This window comes from Rhinolophus hipposideros (genome assembly GCF_964194185.1).
Source record: "Rhinolophus hipposideros genome assembly, chromosome: 26".
In the NCBI taxonomy this organism is placed as follows: Eukaryota; Metazoa; Chordata; class Mammalia; order Chiroptera; family Rhinolophidae; genus Rhinolophus; species Rhinolophus hipposideros.
The window spans coordinates 18,248,077-18,262,507 of NC_138072.1; the positions used below are offsets into that span (position 1 = coordinate 18,248,077).

At 44.1% G+C, this 14,431-nt stretch overlaps 1 protein-coding gene across 1 annotated transcript; it reads right to left on the minus strand.

The window, feature by feature from the left end:
* Positions 1–5,652: 5,652 nt before the first annotated feature.
* BECN2 (beclin 2) lies at positions 5,653–6,963 on the minus strand (the record flags this gene model as incomplete). The annotated part of the gene is made up of 1 exon (XM_081039315.1): positions 5,653–6,963. The coding sequence occupies one exon, from the start codon at positions 6,961–6,963 to the stop codon at positions 5,653–5,655; it is 1,311 nt and encodes a 436-aa protein (XP_080895441.1).
* Positions 6,964–14,431: the final 7,468 nt, after the last annotated feature.

Here is a 14,431-nt window from a genome sequence, read left to right on the forward strand (position 1 = left end):
GTACTAGAAGAAAAACAAACCATGGGTCTATAATTTTATAATCTTGGAGGGGAGACCATCTATCTCACCATGACACAAACCTCAGAAGCCATAAAGGAAAAGACAATCAATCTTGACCACATAAAATGTAAAAGTAAAAACTTCTACATGACCAACCCCATTATAAATATGATCAAAGGGAAATTGTGTGTGTGTGGGTGTGTATGGGGGGGGGGATGTTTGCAACTTGTATGGCAAACTTGATTTTCCTAATATACAAAAAACTCTTGCATTTCAATGGAAACATAAATAAAAATTGTCTTAGTTCACAAGAGAGGAGAATCAAATGGCCTGTAAACACCAAAAGGTTTAACAATGATTGTAGAAATTCAAGTAGAAACAGCAATGAGATTTTTTCATGTACTAGATTAGAAAGTATTTTTAAAGTATTTGATGTTATTCAGGGTTAATTGTGTTGTGATGAAATGGGCATCTTTGATGGGAGGAATATAAACCGATAAAACCAGTACCCCCTTAAACATGAGCCAGAGGGACCTCTCTGTACGTCAGAGAATACCATTCTGGACTTGATCAGCCCCAGAGCTCCCACTGTGGGAAGATTCTATGGGGTTAAGACAGCAGACTCTCATAGAGCCCGCAGCCCACCGCCCTTCTGAATCATACTCGATATCCTGGACCTTGCACTTCTCCATGCGAGTGGCCCAGTGTACATGTCAGGAACTGCATAGGTCTCTTTCGTTTGCATAGGTTTTCCCAAGGGCAATTGTGCTGCCTGTGTGTGCACCTCTGGCCTGGAGGGGTGGCCACCTGGAGACTGATCGACTGCAGGGCTGTGGATGAAGCTTGGGTGTGAAGCTTGAGGCTGATGTGTTCACATGAGAGCACGAGAAGTTTTATCCCGAATGGAGCGGAGAAGAGAGAGAGATGGGAAGAGAAAGGGAGATGGGCCATGAGCTGTGACCTTCATAGAAGGTCCCAGCCTGGAACTTCAACTTGTCTAAGAATACTAAACTGGAAACTGGCCTTTCTGGTAATGACTGAGGTAAATTTGTCATGGAGGATAGGACATATTTTTGTTGATCAATCTGTAGCTTGATTTATTTTAGGTATTTAAACATGCTATGCCAGCCTCCACTTGTACTTCTATAGTTGGCTTCCCAGATTTAGGGTGGGTCTAGGTACAATTGGTGTGGAGCAATATTTGGTAAATTACTATTATTATTATTATTTTTTTTTAAGGAGGGCGCAGCTCACAGTGGCCCATGTGGGGATTGAACTGGCAACCTTGGTGTTATTAGCACTGTGCTCTAACCAACTGAGCTAATCAGCCAACCCCTGGTAAATTTTTTTTTTTAATTTAAAAAGTATTCATACTTATTCACTCAAAAATTTCCTATCCAGAAATTTGTGATGTAGAAATAGTCATAAAAGTCATGTAAGTACACGCATTTTTAAGTACAAGGATGTTTACATCTTTATAATTATGATAATGATAGTAATAAAATATACCAAGTACTTTACTGAGCACTTTAAATATTTTCACTGAATCCCCATTATTAGATGAAAGTAGTACTATTATCTCTATTTTATAGAAGAGGAAATGAAAGTTTAAAGACAATACCTAGGGGTGGCCGGTTAGATACCTAGCCGGTCGGTTAGAGCTCGGTGCTAGTAGCACCAAGGTTGCCGGTTTGATCCCCGCAATGGGACACTGTGAGCTGCGCCCTCCTTAACAAAAAATACCTAGTTCCCATTAATTTAGCTTACACATGGCCAAAGCTAGGGAGCTAGAATTTTTTTTCAACTTCTAATCATGACATTTTTCAAACTTAAAAAAGTTTATACATATATATAATATATAATATACTATATATGTAGTATTATTTCTTTAACAAGTTGAAGGTTAAGTGAAACAGAAAGATAAATACTGTATAATCTCACTTATATGTCGAATCTGAAAAAAACAAAAGCTAAGAAAAAAGCTCCAACTTATACAGGGGACAGATTGGTGGTTGCCAGAGGTGGCGGCTCGGGGTAGGGGAAATGGGTGAAAAAGGTACAAACTTTCAGTTATAAAATAAGTGAGTCCTGAGATGTAATAAACACCCTGGTATCTACAGGTACCAACACTGTAGTGTATATTTGAAAGGTGCTGAGAGAGTAGATCTTAAAGTTTCTCACCACAGGAAAACAAAATTGTAACTGTGTGGTGATGGATATTAACCGGACTTTTTCTGGTGATCATCTCACAATATATACAAATATCAAATCATTATGTTGTATACCTTAAACTAATACAATGTTGTGTGAGGAAGAAGAAACTTTCCTCTACCCTCAAGGATCTAATAATTAAATTTGCATGAGCTGGATTAACAAGAGGAAAATAACCAAATTTCATACATAGGTGCTCATGCAAACCACACATACATGAGAGAGACAGAGGTCCCACATACACTAGAGATTCAAAGACCAAAAGGGACATGAGGTACATATGACATTCTGAGCCAGGAATCACCTTGGGGCTTCAGAGGGGAGGAAGGTCATATGCAGGACATAAGAGCACATGTTCGCCTTGCCTTATAAATAGGTCAAAAGAGGTTATCTCTGATAATCTTATTATGGGCAAGGCCTCTAATTCAAATTCTTCTTGGTAGTTAAATGGGGTGGAGGGAGGGAGCAGAAGTTTCTCTTGAGCCCACATGGGCTCAGCTGCTTTTAGCTCAAAATAGTCCCCATAGGACTTCTTCAACCTATCATCCATGGCCCTCACCCTCTCATTACTGAAGGTTTTGGAGCTGGGTTTAGTTTCCTTCTCCACCCCAATTCCCTCACACCACATGCACATTCCCTCCACCGGTCCCTCCTCAAAGTTGCCTGAATTCTCGCCAACAGCCTGTTACAAATGATCTGTATCCACATTTTCTCCCACCTTCTCACTAGTTTCAAAGAGCTGTATTGTCTTTTGTTCAATAAGTCTCCCGCCCGAAAAAAGAATAAAAAAAAAGAATAAGCCTCCCCAATTCCTCCATGGTTAGACTCCTATTATCAATTAATTTCAACCCCCCTATCTTCACCTCCTCCCATATACATACAGTATTTTTAATCTTTTCTACTATATCTTTCCTCTTAAACCTGTAAAAATTGTCAGATTTGTCCATTTCAAAGTCCTCTGCTTTATATCTTTCTCCCAATGGTCAAAGATTTCAAAAGAGTTGAACACATTTACTATCTCCACTTACTTCCCTGTTTCACTCTTCTGTCTGCCCCCTGGATCTTGCCATCACCACTCTGACAGTTATCTTCTCAAAAACCACAAAGATCTAATTTTCTTGACTCTTCTTTTGACTTTCTGGAACCTCTTTCTCTTTCTCACTTCTGTTTATTTGCCTGATTCTCTAACTATCACCTACCATTCACTTCATGGGTGCCTCTAGGCCTGGTCTTTTCGAGGATACCCCACCTCTGGGCTTATTGACTTGACCAATGGTCAGTCCTCTAGACTCTGCACTGCTTCTGTTGTGAACCTTCTGAAACACAAGTCTATGACTTCTGGTGAAGTGTCTGTGGTGGTCCAGGTGGGTGGGGTGGGGTTTCAGTGGCTCTGCACAGACTAGAAATTCAAACCCCTTGCCGTGATATTGACAATCCTCCAAGACAGTGCTCTTTCCCACATCTCCATTGTGTCTCTTTCTCAGCAGCAACCCTGCCCACTGCAACACACACTGAATCCCAGCCCTGCTGAGTCTAGGCTGTTGGTGGGCCCACGCTTCTCTTCATTCCATCCCTCTCTTAAAAGGAAGATGGGGATTCAGTAAGACTTGGGTGGAATCCCCCAATGAATGTTTGCATTTCTTACATGCTCCTACGTGAGGCTGGGGCCACTGTCCCAGACCTCACTTCTAGTAGCGTGGAACTTCTTTTTTTCTAAAACGGATTTATCTAAGCCAATCATAGAAGGACAATTCCACTTATCTGAGGTATCTAAAGAAGTCAAACACAAGCTTCCTTAATTGAAATGCATAAAAGAAACTGTAAAACTATTACTGTGTGGAGCATTTGAAATCCTGCTTCCTGGCATATGTTGTAAGTTTAACTCAAACTCTTATAAAAATTCTCTACAGGTTTGGACATTTCTTACATTGACATATACACTTGGTTTTTATATTGTAGTCAATGAATTTCTTAATTCACTTATTCAAATTGTTTAATTATTTGGATATTATTATACAGTTATAACATATGCAAATAATTTTATTTTTTACCTTCTAATCTTTATACCATTTTCTAAAAATGTATTGTGCTAGGTAGGACCACCAGCACATGTTAAAGAGAAATGCTGATAGCCCGTATCTCTTTCCTAATCTCAAATGGAAAGTTTTATCTTTTAAATATAAAATTTTCATCAAAATTCCTTCATATATTCAAGGAATATGTACATTCTTGGAACTTTTCTCTCTAAATACTTTTTGATTTTCATAATACAGGTTTTATAACCTAACCTTTTTACTTAATATATTATAAGCATTGCCATTAAATATTACGTAATTACATATTGCTCTGTACATTTTAATACCTATGTGGTATTCCATCATATGCTTCGACTGTAATTTATTTCACCAATCTCCTAGTAGAGTTTTCTGTCACCTCTGAGTCTGTGACAGATTAATCACCTTCCTGTCCTCATTTCCCACAACCACTTCTATTTATACACGCTTCGTCTATTTGAGGGGCTGTTCTAGGGACCGTCTGGACTAGAAAGCTGAAGTAGCTCTCAGGAAGTTTATCGTTTGGTTAGAAGATCCTGGCAGAGAAGAGCAAGGGCAAAGGGCAGAGGACGGATGACGGACTTAGCACCTTCCAGGAGAGAAAGACACTGGGAGAAATGTGAGGTCAGCCTGGAGAGGGAGGCAGCCAGGGACAGATCACCCAGGACCGAAAGTCATGGCAAAGATTTGGGATTTTATTCTGAGAACACTGGAGAAGCATGTGAATGACATGATCTACTGTAAAGCCCTCTTGCTCGCATTTTTTTAGTCTTTAGCTCTCTATGAAGTGTCACCTCATGACCCTTAACTGACCATTGAAGTGATCCATCAGCCAAAACAGTCATCTTTGCCACCCCATCCCCACCCTTCACCCCCAAGTTAGTCTCAACATAATGGCGCAGCCCAATGACACTTCTCATTTTAAATCATTGGAGAATGTGTAGAAATGTATTTAAAGTTTCTCAGGGATGAAGAGGAGAAATCCACACTCTGCATCACAGCAAAAACTTAATAATCCTTGAATGTCCCACTCCGAAAGTTCTACTACCCACATCAGTGGCCCAATTACTTTTATTTTCTCATCAAAAACTTGAAGACCTCTACCTTTCTCTTTACCACGCCCCCTCCTCGCATCCCCACCCTCCCCACCTTCAGTTCTTTCCCTTTGTAGCCTTTTATCCCTTTTTACAGGAGTAATCTCATCATTTTGTAATTTAACCTCTTCTGTCATTTTGAATTTGTCCAGGTGGGGAAGCGGGGACAACAAAGGTACAGGGAAGGGAGGACAGATATGTGCTGGGAAAGACAGCAATGACTTTTTATAAGAGTTTCCACAAATAACGTTATTTGAAAGCAAAAAACAATCCCTCTCCCGCATAGAAAAAAGTTATTTTTGACAATACCTTAAAGAGACCCAAGCAAGACTGCACTTAAAATTTATAAGCATGAGCCTGAGCGCCTGTGTCCACTGCTCGTCTGAGTTCAGGTGGGTTCTAATGGAGCAGAATTTGCCACTGGCTCCAGGGTCTTCCATCAGGCCTTTCTCTGCATGAATCCTATAGGGCATGTAGACCCCTGAGGCGCCCTTCTCCGCCTCTTCCTTGAATTGCTGCATGCAGTCCAGGAAAGCCATCATCGCCTGGTCAAACTTGTTAGACAAGTAAGCACTCTGCCCCCTGTTACAGAACAATGGCAGCTCAACGGTATTGTCTGTTAAAGACTTCAGATAGGAATGGTTTCCGCAGGGGATGAGTTGAAACCTCTGAAACTCCAGTCCAATTGTACTAGACAGGGCCCGGAGCAGCAAGGCTGTCTGCCCCCAAGCTGCGTTAATCTCATTCCAGCACACAGGGACCGTGGGGAGACAGCCCAACCTGAAGTTATTGATGGTGGCCAAAGGGCCATCATGGTGGATCACAAACGTTGACCTGAAGGTGTTGGTTTTCTCCAGCCAGGCTAGCTGGGTCTCGGCGTACCACAGCCGGTTCTCCACGCTCCTCAGCTCGTCTTGCAGTTCCAATTGTTGCCACAACAATTTACCATACTCTCTCTGGTACTGCCTTTCCTGCAGGTCCAGCGTCTCAGTCTCTGCCTGGGCTGCCTCAAGAGCCACTGCTGCTCCTTCTCGGCTCTTCTCCACCTCCTCCAGCTCCTGCACCAGCCTCGCTTCCTCTAGCTCCATGTCCTTCAGCAACTCCTGCAGCATCTCCCTCTTGTCCTCACTTATGCTCTCCCTGGTCTCCAAATAGCGTTTGTAGTGTTGACTGTCAGATTCCGAGATAGTGAGTTGAGTGTCCAGCTGTTCTAAAAGACTGTCAGTACAGTCTTGACACAGCGGGTAGACCAGATTTTCTTCACCAGAAAGGATGTCAGAAATGCCCGTAGTGGTCTTCTGGATGCTATTGAGAGTTCTGCCAGAGCTCAACTTGCCAACCAGGGTGAAGATGTTGGGACTGTACCTGGACATCCTGCCATCGCCAGGGGGGGTCCTGCAAGAGGCCCCATCCTGTAACTTTTCAGTATCTCTCTCCGCCCTCAAGGCAGGGACTTCCTCCAGGGTTTCTCCTGGCTTCCCCTGAGCGAAAGGGAGCTTGGAAGCTACAGGTGGTTGGCTGGTGTCAAGGTCCAAGGTCTCTGCAGACTGAGTCAGCTTCAGGGGCTGGCTGCAGCCCTGGCAAAGGAAGCGGACAGAGGACATGGTGCAGGTCTTGACTTTCAACTTCGATTCTAAGTTTTCTTTGGCTCCCCAGTTACTTCTCCATGTATACTTTTAAAGCTCCTTTAGAGGAGTGATTCTCTTAAAATGCATATCTCATCTTGTCACTCTCCTATTTCAAACCTTATGATGGCACCCTCCTTCCATAGACCTCTGTTAGCAGCTTTTAGACAAGGGAGTCTTTCTAAAAGAAAAATCCAATCATCCCACTTTCCTTCTTTAACATTTTCAAGGCGTATCTTAAGAGTAAGCTTTCTTAAACTACAATCTGATCGTGGCACTTCCCTCCTTAAAATGTTTAATGCCCTTATCTTACCTTAAGATAAAGTCTCATTATCTTAACCTGACACTAAGGCCTCTGCTCCTGTTTCCAGCTCCTTCTCTTCCCATTTCCTGCCATCCACATGCATGGGGCTCCTGCGTGTTCTTGCATTTCAATTCTTCCAACATATCCTATTGTTCCCTCTGACTGAAACCCTCTCCCTCCCCTTCTTGACCTGGATAACTCCTACCCATCTTTTAGGGCTGGGTTAGATGTCACATCCTCCAGGAAGCCTTCCCTGACCACCAAATTTAGACTCTCCACTCTGTTGACACACTTAACATTCCTTATCACACAGTAATGTAATGAGCATTGGAAAATGGAAAAGACATTTGTTTAATTAACAAATCAAATCAAATAAGTAGTTTGGATCTTACCATCAGCTCAGTTGGAGGCTAAGATAACAAGATTAATACACCAAGCATTTGCATAACATAAAAAAAACAAACCAACAAAAGAACTTTACAAATACTATTGACTTCTATCAATCAACCACCCAGTTAAACACACTAACGAGTCAGAGATACTTGATCTAAAAAACCTATAAGCTTTTAACCTGCATTTATTGACCTGGTGGAGGAAAGCATAAAATAAACACAGAAGGATCCAATTCCTCAGCCACCGTAAGGGGTGGGAGGCCACAGGGCCTGTCTCCACCTGTGTCCACAGGAGAAAGGTAGCAGCCACACCTATTGCCCTGGCAGAGGGAGGCAGGAGGCCCTTCTGCAGATTCACCGGAATGTGGCCTAGGACTCTCCAAATTTAGTCACATCGGGCAGTTGTGCTACACTGAGCCACATGTTGAAAGGACCTTGTTCTAGCAAGGAAACATGCTTTGCTACAGTTTTCAAACCCCACCTAACCCAAGTCACTGTCATGGACGAATTGGTAATTTATACTAATTGGTTAATCACCACTTAGCCTTTCATGCAGGCTCTCACCAGTGTCCTATCTGACTCTCAAAATTATTGGGAGGTGGGAAGACAGGGAGGACATTAAGGTGAAGCGAAGTTAAAATCGAGATCCTCTAGCCCTCACGAACTCTCTGAAGTTCCCCTGAATTCATAAATAACAGAAGCACTCTCTAGCAATGGCCTGCAGAGCCCCCGCCCCTTCACAGGCAATGCATCATTCCCCAGGTGGGGTCAGTTTCTAGGCTCTCAGCCTCACGTGGAAATGTGCTCACTCAGGTAGTAAATGGCCATCAATTGTGATCGGATGGCCATCAGCTATGGCTAATTGGCCGTCAGCTGTAACCAGTGAGCCTTTGGCCACTAATATAACTGCCTTGGCTATGTTAGCAGGGGATGGTGGCTAGCAAGCGCAGATTGCAGTTAGCAAGGCGTTGGTTTATTGGTTGTTGGTTAGCAGAGAAGTGGCCACTGGATTACGGATCATGTAGCTCCTGCTTCCTGTGTCTCTAACCCAGCCACCAGAGAGACTATAGTGGTATGACTCTCCTACCCATGGCTCTGTTGGGGTTCCTTTTTGGCCTTCCCATATCCTGTGTTCTTGTGCGGGGAGCAGGAGCTGACACCCTGCATGACACATGGCGCAGCAAGCAGGGTACGGTGCCGCCAAAGCCCTCCGAAGGGCAGTGGAGCAGTTTGTGCGTATGAACACTCATCTCAGGAAGACCAGGAGGAGCAGCTGCCGGAGAGCTGGACCCCCGTGGAGGGGTGGGAAGACGTGGACGGTTCTCTGACCAGCATAGGCCCGAGAAAGCGAAGGTCTTTGCAGCCGGCTGTGTGGGCTGGGACGTGCTTGCTGGGGCAGCCCGGATGTAGGACTTGTACTCCCAGCAGGAAACGCTTGCTGAGTCCTCTGTTGGAGATGTGGGTGATGTCAAGGTCGTTTCTCACCCCCAGGTTGGGGAGGACTTGGAGCCCTAGCCCTGAGCAGAGGGCACACGTAGAGCCAGCGCACAGCCCTGGCAAATGACTGTGGACTATAGGGAATTGCCTTCTATCCCTGATTTGATGGACCGCTTGACTGTTTGCTTGGGAACTTACCACCATGTAGTGGAACTGGCGGATGTTTGCTTCCTGTGCCTCGCCCCACCGCCAGTGAGACTGATGCAGAAAGACCCCCTTGTTGGGGTACAGGCGGATGTTTACCGGCGGTGTCTCTACCGGCTGCCATCGAGAATATGTAAGCACCTTGGCTGTGAGCCATTATTGTTCCAGCACGGTACCCTGAGAAACCCTGGCTGTGCCCAGGAAGTCTGGCTTTGCCCAGAAAGACTGGTGGTGCCCTGAGAAACCCTGGCTGTGTCCTGCGAACCCTGGCTGTTCAGGGAAAGACTGGTGGTACCCCGAGAAACCCTGGCTGTGCCCTGGCCACAGAAAGTCTGGCTGTGCCCAGAAGGACTGGCGGTGCCCTGAGAAACCCTGGCTATGCACAGAGAGCCTGGCTGTGTCCAGGATATTGCATTCACCTCCAGGGTTCTCGCACAGGGCCCCTTGCGGAAGACACTTGTCGCGTAGATTGTGAGGCGAGACCTTGGAGGGGTAAAGTGTGGGGACAGAGTCAGGAGTGCAGTTTCCAGGTTCTTGCCCTCACGTGGAAAGGTGCTCACTCGGGTAGTAAATGGCCATCAACTGTGATTGGATGGCGGTCAGCTGTAACCAGTGAGCCTTTGGTCACTAATATAACTGCCTCTGCTATGCTAGCAGAGGATGGTGGCTGGCAAGCGCGGATTGCAGTTAGCAAGGGGTTGGTTAATTGGTTGTTGCCAGAGAAGCAGCCAGCGGATTGCGGATCATGTGGCTCCTGCTTCCTGTGTCTTCATCGCAGCCGCCAATGAGACTATAGTGGTATGACTCCCCTATCTGTGGCTCTGTTGGGGTTCCTTTTTGGCCTCACCATATCCTGTGTTCTTGTGCGGGGAGTGGGAGCAGAGACCCTGCATGACACCCCAGAGCCTGTCAAGTGAGCCAAAGATGAAAGTCAATCCCAGAGTTGACTAGATATGGATCAACCCCTCAAAACCCTTAAAATAATAATCTGTTTGTTATGAATTTAGCGGTAAGGATTGCACAGCGCTGCAAAGTGGTGCTGGATACCCTCTGAGATATAAGCCCTGGGGTTGGCAGTCTTATCTGCCACACAAAGTCTGCCTTTCCTCACCCTGACATTTTTCCCAGAAGCGTTGGGGAGCAGCAGAGTAAGAAACTGCTTTCAGTGTCACGGTGGTTCTGAGTCCTGATTCATTCCGGAGTCCTCCTGCAAAGTAAAATTCACTGTTAATGGTTAAACTCATTTTAATTACCTCCCCTAAAACCAAGCTACACCTGGCTTTGAATTTGAATTCACCCCCAGGGAAGATGTCTGAAGCCAGCTAAGGGAACACAGTTGTGTAGGAGAGTGGGGATTGTTTCAGACTCTGGGTTTGAAAACTGAATAATATCTCCAGGATAATTCAGAATCCAGCTGTGGAGCCTCCTTTAGTGAAGGAAGGGAGTTGGAGCTGGCGTATTGCTCTCAGTTAGAAAGGACATTCCTTCTTATTTCTGGGAATTTTCCCTCCAGTTTTTACTACCTCATTCCAGGATCTCTTTGTAAGGGCTGAGTAGGGCCCAAGAGGAAGACTTCTGTGGCTTGAAGGGTGTTTGGGGCATGGGTTTTTTGCAACGCTGGACGACCAATACCTAGATTAATGAGCTTGTCCCCACTTCTCTTTCAAAATTTGGTTATTTGGGGTGGCTTCTTTGTTGCAAACCACCTGGAAAGACTTGGTCTATACTTAGATTGTCTCCAATTCTTCTCCTTCCTTCTCTCTTAAGCCCACCTAATTCAGCTTTATTGTCAGCACTCTGTAGATACTCCTTTTACCAAGGTCACAATGTTACTCGAGTTGCTACATTTAATCTTGGTGGAATAGGAAGCAAGATATTCAGCTAAAATTGAGGATGGGGCAAGAAAATGGAAAAACAAAATTAAAAATAACGAAATAATATTAATAATAGTAAAAGTGAGGTTCGTGCAGAAGAAAATGTGTGTGATAGTCACCCAGACAAGTAAGAGAGTGAACAGATAAGAGAAATGGGATGATTACTCCTCAGTTGTCATGGTTCACACGTAACTCCCATGAGTAGGTGTACATTTCTCTCCAGCCACTGTCACCTGCCTGAGTGTTGCCAAGCAAGCAAGACTAAACCAGGGAGACGAGGGAGAGGGAAATGGTTAGGACAGTCACTGCAATGCATACTGGGAAGAAAGGACAGGGGTGGGAGAGAGAAATGGTGAAAAGGTGATAGGGTTTATGTGCTTCTCTTCTGGGGGTGTGGAAGGAGTGCTGGAGTCTGGGTGTCAGGATACCAGATAAGTAAATATACGAGGTCTGCCAATTATGTCCGTGAACTCATCCTAAAAAAAGTACTACATGCCTCATTGCTGAATATCACTATGGTCACCTTTGAAGTACTCCCCTTGGGAAGCTATGCACTGACGCCTGTGCCTAGTCCACCCTTCAAAGCAATTTTGGAACTTTTTTTCTGGAATGGTCATCAGAGCTGTCGTCATATTACCCTTGATGTTCTGAATATCATCAAAATGTCTTCCTTTCAATATTTCCTTTATCTTTGGGTAAAGAAAAGTCATTGGGGGCCAGATCAGTTGAGTAGGGAGGGTGTTCTAATACAGTTATTTGTTTACTGGCTAAAAACTCCCTCACAGACAGTGCTGTGTGAGCTGGTGCATTGTCGTGATGCAAGAGCCATGAATTGTTGGCAAAAAGTTGAGGTCATCTAACTTTTTCATGCAGCCTTTTCAGCACTTCCAAATAGTAAACTTGGTTAACTGTCCAGTTGGAACAAATTCATAATGAATAATCCCTCTGATATCAAGAAAGATTAGCAACATCATTGAAACCTGTTCGTGAACTTAATTGTCACACCTCGTAGGAGGCAGTCAAAGGCGGTACACGAAATGATGACAAAGGAAGGTTTGATCCCCTAAGTCTATAATCATCTTTCCCCATCCTAAAATAACCTTTCTTTGGTTCCCCAGGTGTATGGTACAGTACTCTGGAGTCAGTCTTGGGTTCTAATCTTGCTTATTTAACAAGTTACTTAACCCCTTCAATGCTCTGATTCTTCATTTGAAAATGAAACAGAAGCCAGGTTAGAGGATTGCTGTGATGATTAAACAAGATGCTGTTTAGAAGCTGAATAATGAGTTTCTCTTATTCCCAGTCCCCTATGTGGCCAATGCCTGGCTCGCTCCTTCTCCTCTTGCTCCTTCTCCTCTTGCTCCTTGACACTTCTCAGAAAAGGAGCCTCTACTATTTCCAAATCTTCATCAAATACTCCTTAAGCCTTTGCAATCTGGGATCTGTCCCCACAATTAATGGAACAAAATTGTTGTTGCTAAGATCAGCAGCAGACTCTTAAATAGCAGATTCCAAAGCATCTATTCAGTCTACTTCCTAACTCGCTTTTTATTCTTTTGACATTTGAATTTAATTGCCATCTTCTCATTAAAAGAAGAAAACAAAATCCTTATTTATATTTCAAAGGATTGATGCTTTTTATTCTCCTAGATTTCTGACCTTCTTTTTCTAGCCTGCTGCTTCTTCCTTCTTAGTCTGCCGAGAGACTCCACATTAAAAGGAAAACAAAGCTCTATTTTTGATATAAACAATTGTCTTGGTCCAGCTCGGTGGCTCAGGTGGTTGGAGTGCCATGGTCCTAACCCCGAGGTTGCCAGTTAGATTCCCACATGGGCCAGTGTGCTGCACCCTCTACAGTTAAAATTGTGAACAATGGCTCTCTCTGGAGCTGGGCTGCCAGAGGTTGGCGTGAGCTGCCACGTGTTGCCAGAAGTGTCTGGCAGCTGGAGAGAGCTGCCATGATCTGCTGTGAGCGGCCGACAGACTAGGGGAGCTCAAGGCTCATAATAAAAGCATGGGCCAGGGAGCTGTGTCCTACACAACTAGACTGGGAAACAATGGCTTGAACTGGAGTTGGGGGGAGTGGGAGGCGGAAGAAGGGGTAAAAAAAAAGCAGCTCAGGGGGGCGGGGGGTTCACAGTGTGAGGGATATAAATGATGAACGTCTAAGTATTACCTTGTCTTGTACACCTGAAACTAACAAATTTAAAAAAAAAATTAAAAAAAATTAAATTAAAATCCCCCCCCCCCCCAAAAAAAAAAGGCAGCTCATGCTCTAACCAACTGAGCCATCCTGCCATCCCAGAACCGGAGTTTATTAATATGTACAAGCTTATACACAAAGATAGCCTTGTTTGGGGAAAGGAAAAAATTTACTCTTCAAGGTTCTTCTGGTTGGTCAAATAATCAAATAGACATGAGACAGATTAGCAAGAGAAAATTAAAGTTTAATAGCATGTATACCTCCTGTATAAATAAGAGAGACCCAGGGACACTGAGTAACTCACCAGAATGGTGGAAGCCATCACTTTATACACGACTTTCAACTACAGACAAAAGATTTTGGGGGTGGGGAGTCTGTTACGGGAGCCTACCAGGAAAAGCACAGTAAGACAGATTTAAGTTTTAGAGACTTAGATATTCTCCTCTTCCTGGTACAGGGAGGGAAGCACCCTTACAAATGGAGTTTTTCTTACAACTACATGTTCTTTAATAGGTAACTATTTGATTTTCAGAGCTTCTCCCACGTCTGCTATTTCTTAAAATTAACCAGCCTAAAATAATATCCTAAAAAAGGTATCTATGTAGGAGCAGCTGAGAACAGGTGAAAATGCTGGGAAAAGCCTGAAAACTTCAAGCATAGAAAGACTGAAACATAGTGACGTAGAATGACCAGGTCAAAATTTAGGAGAAGGGAGGATACAAAAAGGTGAGCAGGAACATCACAGCCTAGTTTTGCCCTGTGCAAAAACAAATCTGGGTGAAGCCGCTGCTAAACGGGCCTGTGGGCAGAGGCTGACAGAGCTGAAAAGCCCAAGGTACCTACCCTACAGAGAGTAAAGACTTCAGATGTCTCCCTTACAATCAGGATTCCCCATTTCCTGTCCTTTTACAGTTGTAGGAAGAGTTTTTCTTGTTGCTGAGAGATGGAAGAGGCATGGATGAAAGGTGTGTCTCAGAGTTTATCAGCCTAATTAATCCCCATCCTTGCTAGGCATTGTATCCCATTCATATCA